The following is a 27,470-nucleotide window of genomic DNA, read 5'->3' as shown; positions in this document are numbered from 1 at the left end:
ATATTCCCAATATCAACACCTATCGACATCCCATGGAGAAAATGTCCAAATATCTAGAAGTGTGCGGTTCTGCCCAATCACAATGGAGCTACTCATGGACAGGGCCATCCAGCTGACTCAGTGGCTATATTGTTCTCATCAGCTCCAGTACAAAAAAACAATGTAACTTTCCCTGTATAACATCCCGGCCTTTGATAAAAGAGGTAGTAATGGAAGTAAAAGAATGGACATTTCTCAATCCTGACTGTGATAATAAATGCAGGTGATATTTGCTTTATCTTTAAAAGAAGTGATTAATTTATATATCACAAGGAAAAAAAAACAAAAAACGACCGCGGCAGGACTCGAACCTGCAATCTTCTGATCCGAAGTCAGACGCCTTATCCATTAGGCCACGCGGCCCTGTAGTACTACATTGCATGAATAACACTGATGAAGACTGCTTGCACCGCTGGGTGGCGCTGTAACTCCACCTCTGATATGTGATGTAACCATTCTGCGTGTACGTAACAAACATGCGGTGTTTTCAAACGTGGTGTGTTGGCTCCTCTCGGTCTCCGTTCCCCGATGTGCCTTCGTTTACCGCTGTTTACATTTAGTTCCCGGTTTCACAGGCCTCGGCGGAGAGTGAGGTAACTGCAGGGAGTCATTCTACTTACCGGGGATGGGTACTGGGGTGTGTGTGAGGGGCACACCGTACAGAGCAGGGTACGGGTATTGGGCAGCGGGGGGTGAGGGGCATACCGGACAGAGCGGGGGGTGAGGGGCACACCGTACAGAGCGGGGTACGGGTATTGGGCAGCGGGGGGTGAGGGGCACACCGGACAGAGCGGGGTACGGGTATTGGGCAGCGGGGGGTGAGGGGCACACCGGACAGAGCGGGGTACGGGTATTGGGCAGCGGGGGGTGAGGGGCACCCCGGACAGAGCGCGGCATCCCTGACTGTTATACATGATGTCACCACAGATATCACTGTTCCGAATCCGGAGTGTTTCCTGCGTCAGTCAGCAGCCGGTGTCCGCCGGGACTGAGTTGGTCACGTGTTGTTGGTAGAGTCCTCGGATGACGCCATCTTGTGCTGTGACGTCACTGCGGCCTAATAGAGCCTGTGAGTCCAGACTGTGGGTACTGCCCACTATGAGTGTTTCACTTTTTCACTGCAACGTGGATTAGATTTACAGAAATGTCATGTCTACTGCGCTTTTTATGCTGCGTAATGTCACCTGCGGTGTGTTTTTCCAACGCGCAGCATGGCAATTTCTCATGCGGGTACACGGAATTTTCTGTACGGAATTTTCCCATAGACGTGCATTAGGTAAACAAAATCCACAGGTTAAAAAAAAAACCACGTGGCAAACGCACCCTAAAAGGCATGTAAACAAAACAAATTTGGTATCAATAAAGTTGGTTGAAAAACAGGAAGCAGAACAGACAGGAAATTGCCCAAAGCAAAGAGCTCAACGTCCAATACACAAACACGTAAAAATATAGAAAGATGACAGCAAGATATAAGGCTAGGTTCGCATTTCCGTTGTTTTGCATCAGTCACATGCATTGCTTGATGCTTGTGACTGATGCGCTGTACAACGGATGACAATAGAATTCATTGTCGGGCTCCGTTGTAAAACGTGAGAGAGAGAACGATCAGCTGATCGCTCACAGCAGCCGGCCGACGGGTCATCAGCTGATCGCTCACAGCAGCCGGACGCCGGGTCATCAGCTGATCGTTCTCATTAGCCGGGTCATCAGCTGATCGCTCACAGCAGCCGGCCGACGGGTCATCAGCTGATCGCTCTCATTAGCCGGCCGACGGGTCATCAGCTGATTGGTCACAGAAGCCGGGTCATCAGCTGATCGTTCTCATTAGCCGGGTCATCAGCTGATCGCTCACAGCAGCTGGCCGACGGGTCATCAGCTGATCGCTCTCATTAGCCGGCCGACGGGTCATCAGCTGATTGGTCACAGAAGCCGGGTGATCAGCTGATCGTTCGGCCGCAGAGAGAGAGCATACTTAGCGAAATCCTAAGCATTCCGCTGCTCAGAAAACGTTACACTGCGTTCCTGCCGCCCGACGGTCAGTCGTTCCACGACTGATCAGTCTGGCGGAGGATGCAACGCAAGGGCATCAGTCACAATCCGCCGCTCATATAAGTCTATGGGGAAACAACGGAATTCGCCAAACGGATTGTGTTGTTTATCAGAGTGGCGGATTGTGACTGATGTAAAACAACGGAAATGTGGACATAGCCTTAGAGAGCTATCCTGCAGCTATATCATGTCTCCCCAGTAAATAATATACACTTGCACCAGAAGTGCCTTTCCCGTGGCTCTAAAGGGGGTTTAACCTAATAAATAATTTAAAAAAACGATGTGGGGTTCCTCTTATTATTAATAACCAGCAAATGTAAAGCAGACAGCTGAGAGCTGATATTAGCAGGCTGAGAAGGTCCATGGTTATTGGTCCCTTCCCAACCAAAAAGTACCAGCACACAGCCGCCCCAGAAGTAGAGCATCACATTAGATGCTCCAATTCTGGTTCTTCGCCTCAGCTCTTCCTAATTGTCCTGGTGCAGTGGCAATCGGGGTAATGGTAGTTGGGGTTGATGTCAGCTGTGTAGTGTTAGCTGACACCAATCCCTGGGGTTAGTAATGGAGAGGTGTCTATCAGACACACAAAAACACTTTATTTGAAAAAACACTCCCCTACATTTTCCTGGTTCACCATTTAACCCCCCCCCTCCCAAAACCTGCAGGTGTGAAGTAGCCCAGGGATTCTGATGTTGCCTACAGATGGATACCTGAAAGATATAAAAAGAGAGGGAGACAAAAACAAGACACTGTCCCTCGTTCACAAATTCATTAGGCTTCTTTCACACATCTGTGCAAAACACACACGTTTTGCATGATCCGTGGTGAAGGTGCGTATGTGTGTGCGTGTGTCCATGTGTGTGTTCAGCCTGTGTTGTCAGTGTGCCATAGTACCGCATAACACACGGACAGCATGAACTTCTATACTTACCCTGTCCATGATGATGATGATGATGTTGCTGCTTCCGGTCCTCGGTGCAGTGAATATGCAATGAGCATAATGAGCAGAGGTCAGAAGCAAGTGACATCAGCGCTGGAGACAGGTGAGTATAGGAAAGCATTTTATTTCACAGACACTTGTTTTCTCCGGGATGTGTCACACGGATCATATCAGTATGTGGGCTGTGTGACATCCATGCTACTGGAGAAAACCGGACATGTCTCTGTGTGGATCACATGGACACACACATTCTCTAAACGGACATATGGTCTGTGTGAAAACATATGTGTGCGCAAACCCATTGGTTTTAATGGGTCTACATGTGTCCGCGTCTCTGGTACATGTAAAAACGGACGTCAAGTGAAAGAGGCCTTAGAAAGCAAAGTTCTCAGCTCCTACATAGTCCAGAGGTTCCCACGACATTCCTTGATTACCTAGATCAAAGGCTATAGAGCCTCAGAACAAGGCTCAGAACGAGATCCATAGACTTTGAGCAGAAGCCACTCTCGATTCATCAGTGTCCCGGGTCTTGAGGTGCTACTGCACAAAGTCTATGGAGTCTAACTCTGAGGCTCTGTAGCCTTTGATCTAGGTAATTGAGGAGCATTATAGGAACCACTGGACTACATCAGACCTGGGAACTTTGCTTCCTAATAAATTAGTGAACGAGGGACAGTGTCTGCAGACACCAGGAAGTTCAAAACGCTATTATCCTGCAGATTAACTCCACATTTGCAGGTTAATAGTTTTTTTTTTTCCTATGGAGACTGACTAACTAGCTGGCTGGATGAAAAGCAGGCACCCAACCAGCCAGGCTCCGACTTTGGGCTGAAAAGGGGCAAGAACTTCTTAGTAACACTGAAACCCTCCTGTTGTAGATAATTTTGTTTTCCATTATACAGCCAAACTTTTTGTTCTGGTTAAAATAAAGAAATTAACCCCCCCCCCCACACAAAATAAAGAGCAAAACAGTGAAGAAAAAGAATATTCTGCTAATAAATACATAGATTTATGGAAAAAGTGAAATAAAGTACACAAAGTTGGTATCGTAACTTCCGGATGTATAAAACTGATCTATAAAACTGTCACATTAGTTAACAGCGTCAAATAATAATAAGTGTGGCAAAAAATGCTGCTTTTTTTTATCATACCGCCGAAAAAAGTGGAATAAAACAAGATCAAAAAGTCAAACGTAAATAAAGTATTGCTGGAAATGGCTTGTACCGTAAAAAAAAAAGAAGGCCACAGTCGGCTCCGTCAGCGGAGAAATAAAAAACTACAGATTTCAGAATAAAGTGATGCAATAACAATTCTTTTTTTTTTTTTTTAATAAAATAGTTTTTATTGTGTAAAGCAGCGAAACATAATAAAACATAAATATGGTGTCTCTGTAACTCTCCGGCCCAAAGGCGAAAGCGGTCTCATCAATTTTACTACATGGTGAATGGCATAAAAACATAAATGCTAAAAACAGTTATTGGATTGCTTATTTTTGTTCATTCTGTCTCTCAAGAATCAGAATAGAAAGTGATCAAAAAATGTTATGTGCAGAAAATTGATACCAAAGTTATCTTCATCTCATCCTGCAAAAAATAAGCCCCCACATGACCATGTCACTAGCATTGTAGAACAAATTATAGCTCTTAAAATATGATTATGCAAAACCCAAAAAGCGTTTTTTAGTGTGTCTGATAATACAAAACAATATGAATCTGGTATTGCTGTAGTCGCACCGACCCAAATAATAAGGCGATCTAATCACTTAGACCGCACAGTGGACAGCCTAAAAAATAAAACCAATTGTTGACCTGTTGTTGATTTGTTCATTCTTCCACCCAGAGATCGCAGTAAGACTCGGCTCATGTTTATCCTGCACTCTATGCTGATCGCTTACCGTATTTTTCGGACCATAAGACGCACTTTTTTCCCCCCAAATGTTGGGGGAAAGTGGGGGGTGCGTCTTATGGTCTGAATGTGGCTGCGGGGAATGAGGGTGCTGCGGTGGAGCGGGTCATCGGGGACACGAGCAGGCTGTAGCAGCCTGCCGTGACCACGTGGACCCGCTCATTTAATATGCACGCCCATCCCCCGCCCATCAACCCTCAGTGCTGAAGCAGGCACTGACAGGTGGGCGGGATGATGGGCGGGGGATAAACAGCCGGCCCGCATGATCACCCCTGGCAACTACGGCCTGGAGTGATCATGTGCGGCTGTATTCACTGCCCCCCGCGCGTCATCATCAGCGCGTGGAGCAGTGAATCAGTGTACAGTACTCACCTTTCCCCTGCAGCATCGCTCGTTCTCCCGTCTGTGTCAGCGGCAGCGCCGCTGAGTGGAGCCATCCCCGTTACCTTGCTGTATCGCGATCATCTCCTGTGCCGTCGGCTGGGTGGAGACGCTGTGCGTACGTGTCCACACGCAGCCGCCACCGGCACAGACACAGGAGATGATCGCGATGCAGCAGGGTAACGGGGACGGCTCCTCTCAGTGGCGCTGACACAGACAGGAGAACAAGTGATGCTGCAGGAGAACGGGGACGGCTCCTCTCAGCGGCGCTGCCACTGACACAGATGGGAGGACAAGTGATGCTGCAGGAGAACGGGGACGGCACCACTCAGCGGCGCTGCCGCTGACACAGACCGGAGGACGAGCGATGCTGCAGGGAGTGAGGTGAGCTGAGGTGAGTATGAACGTTTATTTTTTTTTATGTGCCACAGGATGCGGCAATACACCAGGATGGGGGTATAATATGAGCAGGATGGGGGTATAATATGAGCAGGATGGGGGTATAATATGAGCAGGATGGGGGTATAATATGAGCAGGATGGGGTCATCTGAGCAGGATGGGGTCATCTGAGCAGGATGGGGTCATCTGAGCAGGATGGGGTCATCTGAGCAGGATGGGGTCATCTGAGCAGGATGGGGTCATCTGAGGAGGATGGGGTCATCTGAGGAGGATGGGGTCATATCAGCAGGATGGGCGCATATGCCATGATGGGTTATATAGCAGGATGCGGCCATATGGCAGGATGACGGTATATAGCAGGATGAGGGACATATACTGTATATACAAGGCAGGAGGATCATTACCAGGATGCGGCACCTTAGTAGAGAATTTGGGGACATTACCCCCATAACAGTGTAGGCAGCAGATCCTCGACCCATAACAGTGTGTCATGACCACATTTTTTGCTTAAAATTTTATTTTCCTATTTTCCTCCTCTAAAACCAGGGTGCGTCTTATAGTCCGGTGCGTCTTATAGTCCGAAAAATATGGTACACAGGGTTTGTGTAAATCTGGGAAGTATGTGATTTAAACAGAACCTGGACGGAAGATTCCCTAAAATGAGGGAGATGGAGACCCTGAGGACTCTCTGGCCTATGGTCTGATGGATGGTGTCCATATCTGTAAGCGTGCATAAAAACAAAAAAAGGACACCACTGAACAGAGGCCAGACAGCGTCCAGAGTAACTCTGCTGCCTCATTTTAGTGAATCTTTCCCTTGGGGTGTGTCATCTGAATCACGTCATTCTGAGATTTAGATGGAAACCCAAATGTAAGTGCGCAGCATAGAGCAAAGAATAAATGTGATTCAAGATTTTATGTAAAAAATTCTCAATAAAAGCTTCAACTCAATACACAAAGTCCCACGCAGGTCTGTCATCTGTTAACAGAATTTTAGGGAGTTTCTGGAAAATACCCCTGGAGTCAAAATCATCACTACACCTGTACATAAAATCCCAGAGGGGTGTAATTTCCAAACTGGGGTCAATTGAGGGGGGATTCTGTTCTTCTGGCACTTAGGGGCTCTGTATATGGAATTAGCAAACTATTCTAGGAAAATCTGTGCTCCAATAGTCAAATAGCGCAATTACTTGTCCAGTTTACAATCATTGACCTCTTTTGTCATGTGACAAAGTTCTCTGCTCTTCATGTTACGGTTTTACTTCAATCTGCACAGAATTGTGAGAAACGCAGCAGCTTCTGTGCAAAAATATATCCAGGGCACAGGAGAGGGAGCTCTTAGGATGGTTCTTGTAATGCCCTCCCATCTGATTGGAGCTGATCTGCAGCACCAAAAAGCGACCAGTATGCTAAGTGATGGAGCCGTGCTGTTCCCATACATCACGCGCTTTAAATCTTGCTGTTGCTTGCTATAGCGGATAGTAGCTGAACGTTAGCGGTGCTGCGTGTCAGTCCAGTATCGAACTGCAATGTATGGCCTGGCCACAAGTCTCCAGACTTAAGCATGACCGCTTCATAGAAATCTGTGACGCTCTGTTCAGCCGACCTGTGACCATTCTGTGGATTGCGGGCCGATCTTGGACCAATTTGTACAGATGTCTGAATTCACCCTAATATTGATGACCTCTCAGTATAGCTCATCAATATCAATGAAGTGTAAACCAGTTCAATCATACAGCATTTTTATATTAGTGAGCACCCCTTAGTGTAAGTAGTACATTTCCAATATGAAATCATAACCTCGTTTTTCTTGTCTTCTGCAGGATCGCATGAAAGGGCTTCATACTTAGAGGCGTTCTCTAAATCAGAGAAAATGCAGCAACTACTGTTGAGGAGGCCTTGTCTATCTAGTGCTTGGAGGATTATATGCTTGAGATGTTCCAAAAGCACAATGACGTCTCATTTATGCAAAGAAGACCTCGCTTCCGATCGCTCCCAGAGGCGTATGAACCCACTCAATATACAGATGCTTTCTAAAGGGCTCCATGAGCAGATTTTCAAGGGTGCACAACCAGACTATCCAGAAGGAGACATTCAAAAGAGCATTGATCATCTGAGGAATCATGATCTATGGGGTCAAGAGACATCAATTCTCCAAGACGTGAATTTACAGCTTCCTAAGATGTACGGCACTAACATTGAAGAACATTTCCAAATTCTAGCTCAGAAGCAAAGTTTTCCTTATCTCGAGGCAGCGAACGATCTCTTGCAGTGTAAACTTCCAGACATGCCTCGAGAATGGGCCTGGCAAACTGGATGGACCAAGTACACTAGAGACGGTGGGAAGGAGCAAGTTGACTTCCCGGATGAACGTGCTTTAGTGTTTGATGTGGAAGTATGTATGTCCGAGGGGCAGTGCCCAACAATGGCTGTGGCGGTGTCTCCTCAACATTGGTGAGATATTATATAACCTATAAATGAAGGAAATAACCCACTAAATATCCCAGAACTGTGATTGTGTGCCATATAGCACAATGAATGTATACAGGAACTCAAACCAATGAAATGCCCATACAGTTAGGTCCAGAAATATTTGCACACTGTCCGAATCTTACTGATTTGTTCTTGCAAGCCGCTATTTTTGATTCAAAATGAAAAAACTGAGTTGCAATTACGGTGTAGACTTTCAGGGTTAAAGGGTTTGTACAAAAAATAGCCAGTGACAACGTTTAGGAATTGTAACCATTTTTCTATAAAGCCTCCTCATTTCAGGGATCAAAAGTAATTGGACAAATTAACCTTACCATAAATAAAATGTTTTTTAATACTTTGTAGGGAATCCTTTGCAGGCAGTGACTGCCCAATGTCTCGTAGCCAAGGATGTCGCCAAACTCTGGGTTTCTTCGTTTGTAATGCTTTGCCGGCCTTTACTGCAGCTGACTTCAGTTGTTGCTTGTTTGTGGGTCTTTCTGCCTTAAAGGGAACCTGTCAGGCCCAATATGCACTCAGAAACACGAGCAGTTCTGGACACATATTGCTAATCCCTGCCTAACTGTCCCTGTATACACTAGCATAGATAAAGAGATCTTAGAAAAAGTATTTCTAAAGATCTTTTACTGTATGGTAATGAGCGCAGGGACTAGTCCCAAGGGTGTTGCTTCCCTTGGTAGTCGACCCCATTAGCATGTTAGTACACCCACAGGGGTGTGCCAATATGCTAATGAATGTGCAGTATCAGAGGATGATCTCACTCACCTTTCCACTGCCATTGCTGCCTGACGCTGGATTTCGGCTCAGTGTGTATTACCCCGGAATTCCAGGGATGCGTACTATGAAGTCGGGTGTACGCGTCCTGACTTCAAACTGAAGTAGTGCATATGACCGAAAGTCTGGGGTCATGCGCACTGAACCGAAATCCAGCATCGGGCGGCGATGGCAGCGGAGAGGTGAGTGAGATCATCCTCTGCCCCACTGGGGCGTACTCGCACACTAATGGGGCCAACTAGCCAAGCAACTCCCTTGGGACTAGTCCCCACGCTCATTAGCATACGATAAAAGATCTTTAAAAATACTTTTTCTAAAGATCCCGTTATCTATGCTAGTGTATACAGGGACGGTTAGGCAGGGATTAGCAGTATGCACCCAGGACTGCTCGTGGTTCTGGGTGCATATTGCACCTGACAGGTTCCCTTTAAGTTTTGTCTTAAGCATGTGAAATGCTCAATGGGGTTGAGATCTCATGATTGACTCAGCCATTGGGAAATATTCCACTTCTTTACCTTTTAAAAAAGCTCCCCGGTTCCTTTTGCAGTATGTTAATGATCATTGTCCACCTCTGCTCTGAATCGCAGTCTAATCAACCTTGTTGCACTTGGTTTAATCTGGGCAGAAAATATTGCCCAATACACTTCAAATTCATCTGACTACTCTGTCTTCAGTCACAATGGAAGCCATACATACCCGGCCATCACACTGCCTCCACCATGTGTTACAGAGAGTGTGCTGTGCTTAAGATCATGAGCCGTTCCAACCATTCTTCATACTTCTTCTTATCATCCTAGTACAGGTTGATCTTTCATTTGTCCAAAGAATGCTTTTCCTGTACTGGGCAGCTTCTTAAGTTGTTGTTGTTGTTGTTGTTGTTGTTGTTGTTGTTGTTGTTTATAAAGTTGATTAATAGTTTGCACCTTAGGCTATGTGTCCTGTGGATATATCCGCAAAACAATTCCGCAGGAGCTCCCAGAAAACCGCAGCACAACTTTGTCTGTTTACATGCTGCGGTTTTATTGCGGAATGTCCTGCAGATATGCTGCGGGCATTCTGCATTGAGGATACAGTACCATGGCTTCGGCACTGCATCCTCAATGCACAACAAGTGCCGGAGTGATCGGGAGTTCATACTTGCCTCCATCACGCAGCACTTCCCTCTCTGGCCGTGTCTGTCTGCACATTGCCGGAGAAGGTGGGCGGGCCTGAACTAGCTCCGGCTGTCACATGAACGGAGCTCTTGCAGGCCCCGCCCACCTCCTGCTGCCCGCTCCTGGCTCTACCGCGCTCCCCTGCACCGGAGGAAGTGACTCCGGTGTCTTCTATCAAGGCAGGTAAGTATGGGATCGCATGGAAAAATCCGCAGGAATAATTGAGATGCTGCAGATTTTTGCGCAGGGAAATTTGCACTATTTCCGCTGTGGAAAAAAAAACGCAGCATGGGCACAGCAGTTCCAAAATGCCATTGAAATGGCTGGCGACTCGCTGTACTGCGGATTTTTGAGAAATCTGCGGAATTTCCGTGAAAAATTGCGGCAAATTCCGCGTATTTTCTCAGCGTGTGCACATAGCCTTATAGTCAACCCTCTGTATTTGCTCTCAGGAAATCTTCTCTTTATGGTAGACTTAGATACTGAAACACCTACTTCCTGGAGAGTGTTCTTCTCCTGGGTGGATTGGATGATGTGAAAGAGTTTTTCTTCACCATGGAAAGGATTCTGCGATCATCCATCACTGTTGTCTTCTGTGGATGTCTAGGCCTTTTTAAGTTTCCAATCTCACCAGTTTTTTCAAAGAATATACCAAACTGTTGATTTGGCCACTCCTAACATTAGTGCTATATCTCTGATGGATTTCTTTTCCAGCCTAAAGATGGTCTGTTTCTCTTCCATTGAAAGCTCATTTGACCTCATGATGTAATTTTGCAGCAACAGCTTCAAATTGCAAATACCACCTGGAATCAGCTCCAGACCTTTTACCTGCTTAATTGATGATGGATTAATGAGGGAATAGCTCATGCAGCCCATTAAGGAGCTTTAGGTTATGTGCCCATGGGAGAAAATACCTGCGGATTTTGTCGCGGAAAACCTGCGGATTTTCCAAACAAATCCGCAGGTTTTCGCAAGTAGAGACTCTCCCCTTGTTATCCTATGGGATTTGGGGAGTGCTATATCAATGCTGCGTTTTTTGCGGCTGCGGAAAATGCTGAGGATTTCCCGCAGCCGCACGTAACTGCATGTCAATTATTCATGCGGATTTTTCCGAGCGGCTCTCTATACTTACCTGCCTTGATTGAAGACACCGGAGACTCTTCCTTTGGTGTAGAATACCGGGACGGAGCCAGGAGCGGGCTGCAAGAGGTGGGCGGGGCCTGCACGAACTGCAGTCATGTGACCACCTGAGCTTAGCTCATGTGACAGGCGGCGCTCGTCTAGGCCCCACCATCTTCTCCAGGAGCCAGCCGGAAACCAAATTGCTGTGCGATACAGGTAAGTATGACCTCACCGATCACTCCAGCACTTGTTCTGCATTGACGATGCAGTGCCGAAGCCATGGTACTGTATCCTCAATGCAGAATGACTGCAGCATATCCGCAGGACATTCCGCAATACAGCCGCAGCATGGAAACAAAGTTGTGCTGCGGATTTCTGAGAGCTCCTGTGGAATGTCCTGCGGATATATCCGCAGGACACTTTCCCCTTGGGTACATAGCCTTAGAGACAATTGTCCAATTAATTTTGGTCCTTTTGAGAAAAAAGACGTTATATATTAAAGAGCTGTAATTCCTAAACCCTTACTCCAATTAGGATGTGAATACCCTAAAATTAAAGCTGAGAGTCTGCACTTTAATGGGAAGCTGTCACCAGATTTGTCCCCTATAGGCTGTTGTCACCACCAGTGAGCCCTTATATACAGCATCATAGAATGTTGTATATAAGAGCCCAGGTTGAACCTTATAACGTAAAAAACGGCTTTTATTATACTCATCTAGGGGGGTCGGGTCCAATGAGCGTCGATGGTCTCAGTCCGTCGTCTCCTTTCTCTATTTGCGATTGACGTCCTCTCTCCCTGCTTTGTGTGGATGATGCATCCTACGTCATACAGTATTCTGGGGTTCTGTATATACAGTCATATGAAAAAGTTTGGGCACCCCTATTAATGTTATATAAGGGATTTTATACAAAAAATCCACAAAGAACCAGCGCTAGATGGGTTTTTTTATATATAATTTTATACTCATTGTTCACATTGGAAGTGGACTGGATTGGAATCTTGCACTGTCTGCTTTACCTGTGTAGTGACAGCTTGCCAAGTAAACTCCCTCGGTGTGTGGACACATTCAGCTCACACTGGACACAGATCGGACTGCCCGCTGGAGAGGTTGAGTAAAACTGCTGATCACACATTATATTTGCAGCAAATAATCGGTGCTTCCAGCGACTGTACCTAGCTGCTGGGGAACTGGGACAATACGGGACCGCTTAGTTGTGGCACCGTAAAGTGGTCTAGAGACTCTAACTAAGGGGTTTGTGGTAACCTGACATCTCCTCCACAACCTGTATTGTTCACGACCACATGCTTCCAAGTAGGTGCTTGGAAAATTTAACAAGTTAATCCTGCATTGACAACAACTTCAGTTTATCTAACGGAGGAATCAGGTCTATATTACTACAGATCAAAATCTGCTGGCAAATCCCACTGACATCACATTGGGGATTGAGGGTTTCTGATTTCTACAACATTTTGTGCAAAGCTTGATGTGTGCAAAATAGGCTTGCAAATTAGTCAGAGGTGGTGTGGTACACCTATATGCTATCAGTCACAATATTTTACTAAATCAAGTATATGCCACCGGCCGGGGCATTACGATAGCTGAGTTAGAAATTAATTATTGTGAATATCGGATCACCTCTGAGGAAACGGGTTTATACCAAAACCCTTTGTGTGGTTTTTGATTTATCTTTCATATTTTTATTATTATTAATATTTTTATTTCTATCTTTATTTTTATTTGTATTTTCAATTCTGACTTATTTATATTGTGTTTTTTCTGGTATATGTGGTTCTAAGAAAATTTTTTAGTGTATTGTGTACTATTAAATACCCTGCCTTGGAACAAGGATAGCAATATTTTCTTTAATAAAATTATATATAAAAAAACCCATCTAGCGCTGGTTCTTTGTGGATTTTTTGTATAAAATCCCTTATATAATTTATTAAAACCTGGCTAAGTAAAGGGGTGTCTTTGCCAATAGAACCAAGCTGCAAGAATATAGCAGGTTTTTTTCAGGGTTAAGCGCTGCCATTTGCCTGCAGGCACTTTAGAATATAGACCCTATTAATGTTAACCTTTTTCTTTATAACAATTTGGGTTTTTGCAACAGCTATTTCAGTTTCATATATCTAATAACTGATGGACTGAGTAATATTTCTGGATTGAAATGAGGTTTATTGTACTAACAGAAAATGTGCAATCCGCATTTAAACAAAAGTTGACCGGTGCAAAAGTATGGGCACCCTTAGCAATTTCTTGATTTGAACACTCCTAACTACTTTTTACTGACTTGCTAAAGCACTAAATTGGTTTTGTAACCTCATTGAGCTTTGAACTTCATAGGCAGGTGTATCCAATCATGAGAAAAGGTATTTAAGGTGGCCACTTGCAAGTTGTTCTCCTATTTGAATCTCCTATGAAGTGTGGCATCATGGGCTCCTCAAAACAACTCTCAAATGATCTGAAAACAAAGATTATTCAACATAGTTGTTCAGGGGAAGGATACAAAAAGTTGTCTCAGAGATTTAAACTGTCAGTTTCCACTGTGAGAAACATAGCAAGGAAATGGAAGAACACAGGTACAGTTCTTGTTAAGCTCAGAAGTGGCAGGCCAAGAAAAATATCAGAAAGGCAGAGAAGAATAATGGTGAGAACAGTCAAGGACAATCCACAGACCACCTCCAAAGACCTGCAGCATCATCTTGCTGCAGATGGTGTCAATGTGCATCGGTCAATAATACAGCGCACGTTGCACAAGGAGAAGCTGTATGGGAGAGTGATGCGAAAGAAGCCGTTTCTGCAAGCACTCCACAAACAGTCGCCTGAGGTATGCAAAAGCACATTTGGACAAGCCAGTTACATTTTGGAAGAAGGTCCTGTGGACTGATGAAACAAAGATTGAGTTGTTTGGTCATACAAAAAGGCGTTATGCATGGAGGCAAAAAAACACAACATTCCAAGAAAAGCACTTGATACCCACAGTAAAATTTGGTGGAGGTACCATCATGCTTTGGGGCTGTGTGGCCAATGCCAGCACTGGGAATCTTGTTAAAGTTGAGGGTCGCATGGATTCAACTCCGTATCAGCAGATCCTTGACAATAATGTGCAAGAATCAGTGACGAAGTTGAAGTTACGCAGGGGATGGATATTTCAGCAAGACAATGATCCAAAACACCGCTCCAAATCTACTCAGGCATTCATGCAGAGGAACAATTACAATGTTCTGGAATGGCCATCCCAGTCCCCAGACCTGAATATCATTGAACATCTGTGGGATGATTTGAAGCGTGCTGTCCATGCTCGGCGACCATCAAACGTAACTGAACTGGAATTGTTTTGTAAACAGGAATGGTCAAATATACTTTCATCCAGGATCCAGGAACTCATTAAAAGCTACAGGAAGCGACTAGAGGCTGTGATTTTTGCAAAAGGAGGATCTACAAAATATTAATGTCACTTTGATGTTGAGGTGCCCATACTTTTGTACCGGTCAAATTTTGTTTAAATGCGGATTGCACATTTTCTGTTAGTACAATAAACCTCATTTCAATCCAGAAATATTACTGAGTCCATCAGTTATTAGATATATGAAACTGAAATAGCTGTTGCAAAACCCCAAAATGTTATAAAGAGAAAGGTTAACATTAATAGGGGTGCCCAAACTTTTCCATATGACTGTAAGGGCTCACTGGTGGTGGCCACCGCTTTTAAAAGACATCTGGTGACAGGTTCCCTTTTAAGTCTATAGTGATTATATAACTATCTTGAATATGTTTTGGTAAACAACTAAAATGCCAAAACTTGTCACTGTCCAAATATTTCTGAACCTTATAATAAATCTGTATTCAGGTAAGTAAACCACATACATTAGATAAATATACTGTATGTTTATAAATCTACAAGTAACAGACATGTTAAAAACAGAAATATCTATATATATAATTGCCTTATTCTGTCTGTCTGTCTGTCTGTCTGTCTGTCTATCTGTCTGTCTGTCTGTCATGCTCCAAAATTGTGTCCTTACGGTGACACAAAGCTGATTGGCCGCTGGGCTCGCCATGGCCCCGCCCCCCCCACACGGATTGGCCGCTCGCCCAGGCTGCGCCCCCACACGGATTGGCCAGCCGCTCGCCCAGGCTCCGCCCCCCCCCCACAGATTGGCCTCTCGCCCCGGCACCCTGCAGGCATTGGCAATTCAGCCACGCCACGCCCCGCCCCCCTCACGCAATGCACGTTAGCTCTGGCCCCACCCCCTCCCTCCCCCCGCGCATTTCTCTAACTGACACGGCTGTCACGGAGGTGAGTACGGTACTCCCTATCCCCCCCCAACCCCCCCCCCCCCCCCGGCCCCCGCTCCCAAAGGGGTGGTGTGGATACTCGCATGGTTACAAGCGCTGTCACGGAGGTGAGTACTGTACTCCCTCCCCCTCCCCCGGCCCCCGCTCCCACGGCAGTGGTGGGAGTGGTGTGGATACGTTGGTAACCATGCTCGCATGGTTACAAGCCCATCAAGGTCCTGCTGCGCCGGAAGGTCCACACGCACACACACAAACATACACACACATCAGATCACACTCACACTCACTCTCATACACACCTCACACACACCTCACATCGCATCCACATACTCACGACATCCTGGGATATCGCTTGCTTCTCGGCGGCGAAAATGTGCTGTTGTGATCTTCCAGGACCTGACGGAGGATCACATGGCCAGAAGCATGTGATATCCCCGGATGTTGTGAGTATGAGCGCGTAAGTGCGATATCGTCAGTGTCTGTGTGTGTGAGTGGATGCGATCGGGTGTGTGTGAGTGGATGCGATCGGGTGTGTGTGAGTGGATGCGATCGGGTGTGTGTGAGTGGATGCGATCGGGTGTGTGTGTGAGTGGATGCGATCGGGTGTGTGTGTGAGTGGATGCGATCGGGTGTGTGTGTGAGTGGATGCGATCGGGTGTGTGTGTGAGTGGATGCGATCGGGTGTGTGTGTGAGTGGATGCGATCGGGTGTGTGTGTGAGTGCATGCGATCGGGTGTGTGAGTGTCGGCAGAGGAGCAGGGCGTGCTGGAGGAGGCTGGGAGCAGAGAGGCTGATCATGGGGAAGAGGGAAATGCTGATGCTGAAGGAGGCTGGGATCGGAAGGCTGGGAAGAAGGAGGCTGGGAGGAGAGAGGCTGATCCGAGGGAAGGCTGGGGAGAGGAGGCTGATGCTGAGGGAGGCTGGAAGGAGAGAGGCTGATGCTGAGGGAGGCTGGGACGAGGGAGGCTGATGCTTAGGGAAGCTGATGCTGGAGGAGGCTGGAAGAACAGAGGCTGATGCTGGTAGAGGCTGATGCTTGGGGAAGCTGATGCTGGGAGAGACTGGGAGAGGAAGGCTGATGCTGAGGGAGGCTGGGAGGCGGAGGCTGGGAGGAAGGAGGCTGAGAGGAGAGAGGCTGATCCTTGGGAAGGTTGGGAAAGGGAGGCTGATGCTGAGGGAGGCTGGGAGGCGGAGGCTGGGAGGAAGGAGGCTGAGAGGAGAGAGGCTGATCCTTGGGAAGGTTGGGAAAGGGAGGCTGATGCTGAGGGAGGCTGGAAGGAGAGAGCCTGATGCTAGGGACAGAGACGCTGATGCTATGAGGAGAGAGGCTGATGCTGCGGGCAGAGAGGCTGATGATGCGGGTAGAGAGGCTGATGCTGGCGCAGCATGGCGGATGGAGCACGTTTGGTAATGCGCAGCATGGCGGATGGAGCACGTTTGGGAGTGCGCAGCATGGCGGATGGAGTACGTTTCGGAGTGCGCAGCATAGCGGATGGAGCACGTTTGGGAGTGCGCAGCATAGCGGATGGAGCACGTTTGGGAGTGCGCAGCATGGCGGATGCAGCACGATGGCGAGTGCGGAGTATGGCGGATGGAGCATGTTTGGGAGTGCGCAGCATAGCGGATGGACCACGTTTGGGAGTGCGCAGCATAGCGGATGGACCACGTTTGGGAGTGCGCAGCATCGCGGATGGAGCACGTTTGAGAGTGCGCAGCATGGGAGATGGAGCACGATGGGAGGTGCGCAGCATAGAGGATGGAGCACGATAGGGAGTGCACTGCATGGGGGATGGAGCACGATGGAGAGTGCCCAGCATGGCGGATGGAGCACGTTTGGGAGTGCGCAGCATGGCGGATGGAGCACGTTTGGGAGTGCGCGGCATGGCGGATGGAGCACGTTTGGGAGTGCGCAGCATGGATGATGGAGCACGATGGGGGGTGCGCAGCATAGGGGATAGAGCACGATGGGGAGTGCGCTGCATGGGGCATGGAGCACGATGGGGAGTGTGGAGTATGGCGGATGGAGCACGTTTCGGAGTGCGCAGCATGGTGGATGGAGCACATTTGGGAGTGCGCAGCATGGCGGATGGAGCACGTTTAGGAGTGCGCAGCATGGGAGATGGAGCACGATGGGGAGTGCGCAGCGTGGCGGATGGAGCACGATGGGGAGTGCGCAGCATGGGGAATGGAGCACGATGGGGAGTGCGCAGCATGGCGGATGGAGCACGTTTGGGAGTGCGCAGCATGGCGGATGGAGCACGTTTGGGAGTGCGCAGGATGGGAGATGTAGCACGATGGGGGGTGCGCAGCATAGGGGATGGAGCACGATGGAGAGTGCACACCTCCCCCCAACACACACACACACGCGCGCACTGCACAACACACCACACACACACACTGGAAACCACAAACAACTGCCCTACACAGACACCCACACACAGACAACGCTGCACACACAAATATACGCACATACTGCACATATATATAACAAAAATCATACATGAACTACACAATACGTAAATTCTAGAATACCCGATGCGTAGAATCGGGCCACCTTCTAGTCTATATATATAATTGCCTTATTCTGTCTGTCTGTCTGTCATGCTCCAAAATTGTGTCCTTACGGTGACACAAAGCTGATTGGCCGCTGGGCTCGCCATGGCCCCGCCCCCCTCCACGGATTGGCCTCTCGCCCCGGCTCTCTGCAGGCCCCGCCCCCCTCACGCAATGCATGCTCGCTCTGGCCCAACTGACACGGAGCTCCGACTCCCAGGTGAGTACACACACACACACACACATCAGATCACACTCACTCTCACACACACCTCACACATCACATCCACACACTCACAACATCCTGGGATATCGCTTGCTTCTACACCGGCTCCGTCACGATCCCAGCAGCGCCAGACATAACCTTGCGATGCTGGGATCTTGACGGAGCCCGTGAACTCTGGGAACCATTATACACTTCGGGTAACTAAGGTCCCTTAGTTACCCGATGTGTATCATAGTTACCAGTGTACACTGGCTCCCGGTACACATGTGCAGGGAGCCGGCATTATACTCCTCTCCCCCCAGGACTACTCCTCCTATTACAGTCCTCCTATTATACTCCTCTCTGAGTATAATAGGAGAACTATTATAGCATGGGGGATGTAGCACGATGGGGGGTGCGCAGCATGGGGGATGTAGCACGATGGGGGGTGCGCAGCATGGGGGATGTAGCACGATGGGGTGCGCAGCATGGGGGATGTAGCACGATGGGGAGTGCGCAGCATGGGGGATGTAGCACGATGGGGAGTGCGCAGCATGGCGGATGGAGCACGAAGGCGGGTGCGCAGCATGGGGGATGTAGCACGATGGGGAGTGCGCAGCATGGGGGATGTAGCACGATGGGGGATGTAGCACGATGGGGGATGTAGCACGATGGGGGATGTAGCACGATGGGGGGTGCGCAGCATGGGGGATGTAGCACGATGGGGGGTGCGCAGCATGGGGGATGTAGCACGATGGGGAGTGCGCAGCATGGGGGATGTAGCACGATGGGGAGTGCGCAGCATGGGGGATGTAGCACGATGGGGAGTGCGCAGCATGGGGGATGTAGCACGATGGGGAGTGCGCAGCATGGCGGATGTAGCACGATGGGGAGTGCGCAGCATGGCGGATGGAGCACGATGGCGGGTGCGCAGCATGGCGGATGGAGCACGATGGCGGGTGCGCAGCATGGGGGATGTAGCACGATGGGGAGTGCGCAGCATGGGGGATGTAGCACGATGGGGGGTGCGCAGCATGGGGGATGTAGCACGATGGGGGGTGCGCAGCATGGGGGATGGAGCATGATGGGGAGTGCGCAGCATGGAGGATGGAGCACGATGGGGAGTGCGCAGCATGGAGGATGGAGCACGATGGGGAGTGCGCAGCATGGGGGATGGAGCACAATGGGGGGTGCGCAGCATGGGGGATGGAGCACGATGGGGAATGCGCAGCATAGGGGATGGGGCATGATGGGGGGTGCGCAGCATGGGGGATGGAGCACGATGGGAGGTGCACACCTCCCCCCAACACACACACACACACACACACACACACACACACACGGAACCACAAACACCGCCATACACAGACACCCACACACACAGACAACGCTGCACACACACAACACCCAACACACAAACACCGCGGCATACATAAATATACGCACATACCGCACAACACACACATTGCACAAAACATACCTCCCCCCAAAACACACCACACCCACACAAACCGCGCAACACACACACACAACGCGACAGACACACAGCGCTCCACAAACAACGCAACACACATACAACACCGCTCTTACCCCCCGCCACACCCAGACAACACCCAGAACATGTACAGCGCCCTACACAAACACTTGGTAACTACACACAACAACATCTAATATATATATCTATAACAAAAATCATACATGAACTACACAATACGTAAATTCTAGAATACCCGATGCGTAGAATCGGGCCACCTTCTAGTATACATATATATTTTATATATATATATATATATATATATATATATATATATATATATATATATATATATATATATATATATATATATATATATATAATTTGCCTTATTCTGTCTGTCTGTCTTGCTCCAAAATTGTGTCGTTACAGTGACAACCGTTGGATTGGCCTGGCCCCGCCCCCTGCATGGATTGACCGTTTAGCCAGGCCACGCCCCCCGCACGTGATGCCCGCTAGGCCACGCCCCCCGCACACGTTGGGCACCTGTACACCTCCCCCCCAGGACAACTCCTCCCATTATACTCCTATTATAATCCTCCTATTATGCTCCTCTCTGAGGGGTTCACAGGATGGGGGATGGAGCACGATGGGGGGTGCAGCATGGGGGATGGAGCACGATGGGGGTGCAGCATGCGTGGTTGACCATGATGGGGGGTGCCCAGAATGGGGGGATGGAGCACGATGGGGGGGGTGCAGCATGGGGGATGGAGCACGATGGGGGGTGCACCATGGGGGATGGAGCACGATGGGGGGGTGCACCATGGGGGATGGAGCACGATGGGGGGGTGCACCATGGGGGATGGAGCACGATGGGGGGGGTGCACCATGGGGGATGGAGCACGATGGGGGGGTGCACCATGGGGGATGGAGCACGATGGGGGGGTGCACCATGGGGGATGGAGCACGATGGGGGGTGCGCAGCATGAGGGATGGAGCACGATGGGGGTTCGCAGCATGGGGGATGGAGCACGATGGGGGGTGCAGCATGGGGGAGGGAGCACAATGGAGGTGCAGCATGGGGGATGGAGCACGATGGGGGGTGCAGCATGGGGGGTGGACCACGATGGGGGTTACCCAGAATGGGGGGATGAAACACGATGGGGGGTGCGCAGCATGGGGGATGGAGCACGATAAGGGTTCGCAGCATGGGGGATGGAGCACGATGGGGGGTGCAGCATGGGGGATGGAGCACGATGGGGGTGCCCAGAATGGGGGGATGAAACACGATGGGGGGTGCAGCATGGGGGATGGAGCACGATGGGGGTGCCCAGAATGGGGGGATGAAACACGATGGGGGGTGCGCAGCATGGGGGATGGAGCACGATGGGGGTGTGCAGCATGGGGGGTGCACACCTCCCCCCAAAACACACACACACACACACACACACACACACAGCCACACATGCACCGCACAACACACCACACACACACTGGGAACCACAAACACCCCCTACACAGACACCCACACACACAGACAACGCCGCACACACACAACACACAAACACCGCGGCACACACAAATATATGGACATACCGCGCAACACACACACATTGCACAAAACATAACCCCCCCAAAACACACACACGCACCCCACACGCACATAAACTGCGCGACACACACAGCACCACACACACACAACGCTACAGACACACAGCGATCCACATACAACGCAACACACACAACGCGACACACAAACAACACCGCTCTCACACACCCCACACCCAGACAACACCCAGAACATGTACAGCGCCCTACACAAACACTGGCAACTACACACAACAACATCTATATATATAACAAAAATCATACATTAACTACACAATACGTAAATTCTTGAATACCCGATGCGTTAGAATCGGGCCACCTTCTAGTAGAAACATAAAAGTACACAAGACAATAGAAGCGGAGGAGCACAGCGATGATGAAATATATATAATGTTTAATTAATGAGTTTGCAGATCAAACCTATTCCTTCTGGTGAAATGTAAGAGGAGTGATCATATAAACTGATGGCTATCATTACCTTTAGATAGGAGGTGTTAACAGAACTGAATCCTTCCAATAAGGAATTAGAAAAGAAAACAAACTGCTTAAACCCAATGGAGCTAGCAAGAGAACCTGTTTCTTCTGATTAGAAATGAAAATCCAGTTGTAACCAGAATTATATAAATGTCATATTAGATACCCGTACTCCATCAAGGGGAAACCCATCATTTCTAATATGGAGTTAAGGGTACGTTACACGCTGCGATATCGGTACCGATATCGCTAGCGAGCGCACCCGCCCCTGTCGGTTGTGCGACACGGGCAAATCACTGCCCGTGGCGCACAACATTGCTAACACCCGTCACACGGACTTGCCTTCCCTGTTACGTCGCTCTGGCCGGCGATCCGCCTCCTTTCTAAGGGGGCCGTCTGTGCGGCGTCACAGCGACGTCACACGGCAGCCGTCCAATAGCAGAGGAGGGGCGGAGATGAGCGGCCGGAACATGCCGCCCACCTCCTTCCTTCCTCATTGCCGGTGGACGCAGGTAAGGAGATGTTCGTCGTTCCTGCGGTGTCACACATAACGATGTGTGCTGCCGCAGGAACAATGAACAATATCGTACCTGCAGCAGCAACGATATTAAGGAAATGAACGACGTGTCAACGAGCAACGATTTTTCACGTTTTTGCGCTCGTTGATCGTCGCTCATTGGTGTCACACGCTGCGATGTCGCTAACTGCATCGGATGTGCGTCACTAACGACGTGACCCCGACGATATATCGTTAGCTATGTCACAGGGTGTAAAGCACCCTTTAGCCTTACAGTACATTTAAATATTATTCTATGTTCACACTGGGCGTTTTTGCACCGTTTTTAGCATGGTTTTTGCCTTGGTTTTATGCATAGCCATACTAATAAAGTGCTGCCTTCACAGTCCAAGCAAAGCCTATGAGATTACTGAAATCACCTGTTGTGGTTTCCTGACAGTTTTGTGATGCTAGAATCGTCATAGGACCTCGTGTGCATTCCTTGTGTCAGTCAACCAATAGACGAAGAAGCATCTTACCTGGGCCAAGGGGAAAAAGAACTGGACTGTTGCTCAGTGGTCCAAGGTGTTTTCAGATGAAAGTAAATGTTGCATTTCATTTGGAAATCAAGGTCCCAGAGTCTGGAGGAAGAGTGGGCTTTACACGTTGCGACATCGCTAGCAATTGCTAGCGATTTTGAGAGCGATAGCACCCACCCCCGTCGTACATGCGATATCTGGTGCTTGCTGCTGTAGCGAACATAATCGCTAGGGCAGCTTCACACGCACATACCTGGTCGGCGTCGTCGCTGTGACCGCCGAACAATCCCTTCTTCAAGGAGGAGGTGGGTTCGGTGTCACAGCGACGTCACTAAGCGGCCGGCCAATAGATGCGGAGATGGGCGGGACATAACATCCCGCCCACCTCCTTCCTTCTTAAGGAGATGTTTGTCGGTCCTGCGGCTTCACACACAGCGATGTGTGGTGCTGCAGGAACAACAAACATCGTATCTGCAGCAGTAACGACATTATGGAAATGAACGACGTGACACAGATCAGCAATTTTTTTTTTTTTTTTTTAACGCTTTTGCGCTCGTTCATCGTCGCACCTAGGATTTACAAGTTGCGATGTCGCTATCGGCGCCGGATGTGTATCACTAACGACGTGACCCCGACGATATATCGGTAGCAATGTCGCAATGTGTAAAGCCCGCCGAAGAGTGGAGAGGCCACAATCCAAGCTGCTTGAGGTCTAGTGTGAAGTTTCCACAATCGGTGATGGTTTGGGGAGCCATGTCATCTGCTGGTGTATGTCCACTGTGTTTTATCAAGACCAAAGTCAGCGCAGCCGTCTACCAGGAAATTTTAGAGCACTTCATGTTTCCCTCTGCCGATAAGCTTTTTGGAGATGACATTTCATTTTCCAGCAGGACTTGGCACCTGTCCACACTGCCAAAACTACCAATACCTGGTCTAATAACCACAGTATCACTGTGCTTGATTGGTCAACAAACTCGCCTGACCTAAACCCCATAGAGAATCTATAGGGTATTGTCAAGAGGAAGATGAGACACCAGACTCAACAATGCAGACGAGCCAAAGGCTGCTATCAAAGCAACCTGGGCTTAACATAACACCTCAGCAGTGCCACAGGCTGATCACCTACATGCCACGCCGCATTGATGCAGTAATTCATGCAAATGGATCCCCGACCAAGTATTGAGGCATTTACTGTACAGACTTCTCAGTAAGACAACATTTCAGAGTGTAAAATCATTTTTTCAGTTGCTCTTATATATAATATTCTAATTTTCTGAGGTAATTACTTTTGGGTTTTCATTGGCTGTAAGCCATAATCATCATTAACAAAAATAAACACATGAAATAGATCACTCTGTGTGTAATGACTTTATGTAATGTGTGTGTCCCTATTTGTATTGAATTACTGAAATAAATTAACTTTTTGGTGATATTCTATATTGAGATGCACTACTATATGTTCTGCAGACTTGACCTGAACTAGTTCCTGAACCCCTATGAACCTTAACTGTGATTTTTCTGTATTCTTCCTTTACAGGTATTCATGGTGCAGCAGACGGCTAATAGAAGACCGATACACATGGTCTAACGAAATGTCTTTATCTGACCTTATTCCGCTTGAGACTTCTGTAAAGTCAAATGCATTGAACAAACTCAGTTGGACAGAGAGACTAGTGGTCGGGCACAATGTCAGCTTTGATAGAGCATATATTAAAGAACAATATCTCATCAAAGTAAGTACATCTACCTAACTTGCTAATGTCATAGTAAAGATATCCATGTTACATTTTGACGTTGCATCCGGTGATTGTTAATGGGGGTCGCTTTGTGACCTGTTGCAAATAGTCCAAACCTTTACCATTTTTGTAAGGCAAACTAACATCATATGTCTACGATTTGGTTTATATTTTTCTTTAAAGCCAAATTGCATCTTTTGAAATTGTGGTGCAAGAACATAAAGCAGACAAGTACACACATAATTCTTGCTCCAGTGACTATATTGCTATGTAGATCTAGCCAAGGGTATACCACTGGGCTCTGAGGGGAAAAAAGGTAAGAAAATGGGTAGCATTATATATATAATAGCTGTAGTACCCGGGCGTTGCCCGGGATAGTAACTGTCTCTCTGTCTCTCTCCCAGTCTTTGTGTGTCGCTGTCTGTCTCTTTGTCTGTCTGTCTGTCTGTCTGTCTGTCTCTCTGTATGTCTCTTTCCTTGTCTGTCTGTGTCTATGTCTCAGTCTGTGTGTTGCTGTCTGTGTCTCAGTCTGTGTGTTGCTGTTGTGACTCCCCTGGACTATCAGGTCATCACAGGGTACTGCACAAGCTGCCTTACCGTGCAGTATTTCGCCACCCTTTTGGTTCTGGGTCTCTAACTAAATGGTGTTGCCTCCAACAGCAAATCAAATCCTAGATACACCCTGCACCACACCCAGAGAAAACCAGTGGACTGCTTGAGTGGAATAGAGTCGCCCACCTGGAGAGGTCAGGGAGGGGAAGTGAGGAGTGTAGTCAGTTGGAGAGTTGAAGGACAGTCGTTGGGAAGTAGCCCTCGAGTTGTGAGGAGCTCAGAGGAAGTCGGGAGCGGGGACTCCTGAAGGAACTGTCTAGGTTGCAGACGGTGGTCTGGGCGTAAAGGAGTCGGACCCCCGGTCGCAGGGGATTGTGGCAAGGTGCCTGGACCTGTCGAGGAGAACAGCCGTCAGCCTAGCACTATCACCAGTCTGGGACCGAAGGCACGACTGGGTACTCAGACCCTAGGTCGGGGAGAAGCTTCAGGCAACCCGACAATTCACCTTAGGAGAACGGAGCCTTTATGATCTGTTCCCACCCGCTCCAGAATCGGGGCATTAGCGCAACAAGGGGGATATGACTTTGCAATCCAAAACGGTCCAGAAAATCCCAAGCGTGAGCCCTGAGAGCAAGCTCACATACTTAGCCATAGTAGGGAGCGAGGCCACCAAGTTGAAGTCAAACTAAGTGCCAGGAAGCAGGTCATGGATCACCAGGCAACACTATTGGGGACGGAACTCGGATGAGTTCCTCTCAGTGGCAGCGGTACCCAGAGACTTGGTTTACCCGGTTGTCAGTGTTTGCTTATGAACTGAGTGAGTACGAGAGTGACCCCTGCACCCCACGGTACCCCTCACCGAGTTCCGGGGCATCCCCCCTACCCGTGGCGGGCTACGACACCTTGCTGCCCCACTTTATCACCCCGAGTACTCCCAGCGGCAGCGGCGGTACTCTCCAAATTACCGTACACCACGGGTGGCGTCACAAACTACTTATCAACACCCCTGTAAATACCCCCTTTCATTTGAGTGGCTGCACGACCTCCGGGTCCGGAGACCCTCAAGCCACAGCATACCCGGATCCGAGCAGCTCTGATGCTTCCACAGGGGCAGCACACTGTCTGTCTGACTCTCTGCCTGTCTCTTTCCTTGTCTTTCTGTGTCTATGTCTCTCTCTGTTTCTATCTCTGTCTGTATTTGTATCAGTGTGTCTGTGTCTCTGTGTCTGTCTCTCTCTGTCTCTGTGTCTCTCTATGTGTGTCTGTCTCTTTCCAGGTCGGTCTCTTTCCAGGTCGGTCTCTTTCCAGGTCGGTCTCTTTCCAGGTCGGTCTCTTTCCAGGTCGGTCTCTTTCCAGGTCGGTCTCTTTCCAGGTCGGTCTCTTTCCAGGTCGGTCTCTTTCCAGGTCGGTCTCTTTCCAGGTCGGTCTCTTTCCAGGTCGGTCTCTTTCCAGGTCGGTCTCTTTTCAGGTCGGTCTCTTTTCAGGTCGGTCTCTTTCCAGGTCGGTCTCTTTTCAGGTCGGTCTCTTTCCCCGTCGGTCTCTTTCCCCGTCGGTCTCTTTCCCCGTCGGTCTCTTTCCCCGTCGGTCTCTTTCCCCGTCGGTCTCTTTCCCCGTCGGTCTCTTTCCCCGTCGGTCTCTTTCCCCGTCGGTCTCTTTCCCCGTCGGTCTCTTTCCCCGTCGGTCTCTTTCCCCGTCGGTCTCTTTCCCCGTCGGTCTCTTTCCCCGTCGGTCTCTTTCCCCGTCGGTCTCTTTCCCCGTCGGTCTCTTTCCCCGTCGGTCTCTTTCCCCGTCGGTCTCTTTCCCCGTCGGTCTCTTTCCCCGTCGGTCTCTTTCCCCGTCGGTCTCTTTCCCCGTCGGTCTCTTTCCCCGTCGGTCTCTTTCCCCGTCGGTCTCTTTCCCCGTCGGTCTCTTTCCCCGTCGGTCTCTTTCCCCGTCGGTCTCTTTCCCCGTCGGTCTCTTTCCCCGTCGGTCTCTTTCCCCGTCGGTCTCTTTCCCCGTCGGTCTCTTTCCCCGTCGGTCTCTTTCCCCGTCGGTCTCTTTCCCCGTCGGTCTCTTTCCCCGTCGGTCTCTTTCCCCGTCGGTCTCTTTCCCCGTCGGTCTCTTTCCCCGTCGGTCTCTTTCCCCGTCGGTCTCTTTCCCCGTCGGTCTCTTTCCCCGTCGGTCTCTTTCCCCGTCGGTCTCTTTCCCCGTCGGTCTCTTTCCCCGTCGGTCTCTTTCCCCGTCGGTCTCTTTCCCCGTCGGTCTCTTTCCCCGTCGGTCTCTTTCCCCGTCGGTCTCT

General features: G+C 49.0%; 1 protein-coding gene and 1 non-coding gene across 5 annotated transcripts in view; one reads left to right on the top strand and one right to left on the bottom strand.

The window, feature by feature from the left end:
• Positions 1–329: 329 nt before the first annotated feature.
• Positions 330–402, bottom strand: TRNAR-UCG (transfer RNA arginine (anticodon UCG)). The gene has a single exon. It is a non-coding gene; the product is annotated as a tRNA-Arg (tRNA).
• A 109-nt stretch (positions 403–511) lies between these two features.
• POLG (DNA polymerase gamma, catalytic subunit) overlaps positions 512–27,470 on the top strand; it is a 217,455-nt gene continuing 190,496 nt past the window's right edge. For 3 of the 4 annotated variants that reach the window (XM_075345933.1, XM_075345935.1, XM_075345934.1), the window contains exons 1-3: positions 512–632; positions 7,538–8,168; positions 24,442–24,637. In XM_075345933.1, the coding sequence (XP_075202048.1) occupies positions 7,588–8,168; positions 24,442–24,637 (777 nt within the window). In that variant the 5' untranslated portion in view covers positions 512–632; positions 7,538–7,587. Of the gene's footprint in view, positions 633–7,537; positions 8,169–24,441; positions 24,638–27,470 lie in introns of those variants that run through there. The other variant, XM_075345936.1, reaches the window with a different exon arrangement.

Source organism: Anomaloglossus baeobatrachus, chromosome 4 (assembly GCF_048569485.1).
Source record: "Anomaloglossus baeobatrachus isolate aAnoBae1 chromosome 4, aAnoBae1.hap1, whole genome shotgun sequence".
Lineage (NCBI taxonomy): Eukaryota > Metazoa > Chordata > Amphibia > Anura > Aromobatidae > Anomaloglossus > Anomaloglossus baeobatrachus.
This window is presented reverse-complemented; position numbering and strand designations above follow the sequence as displayed.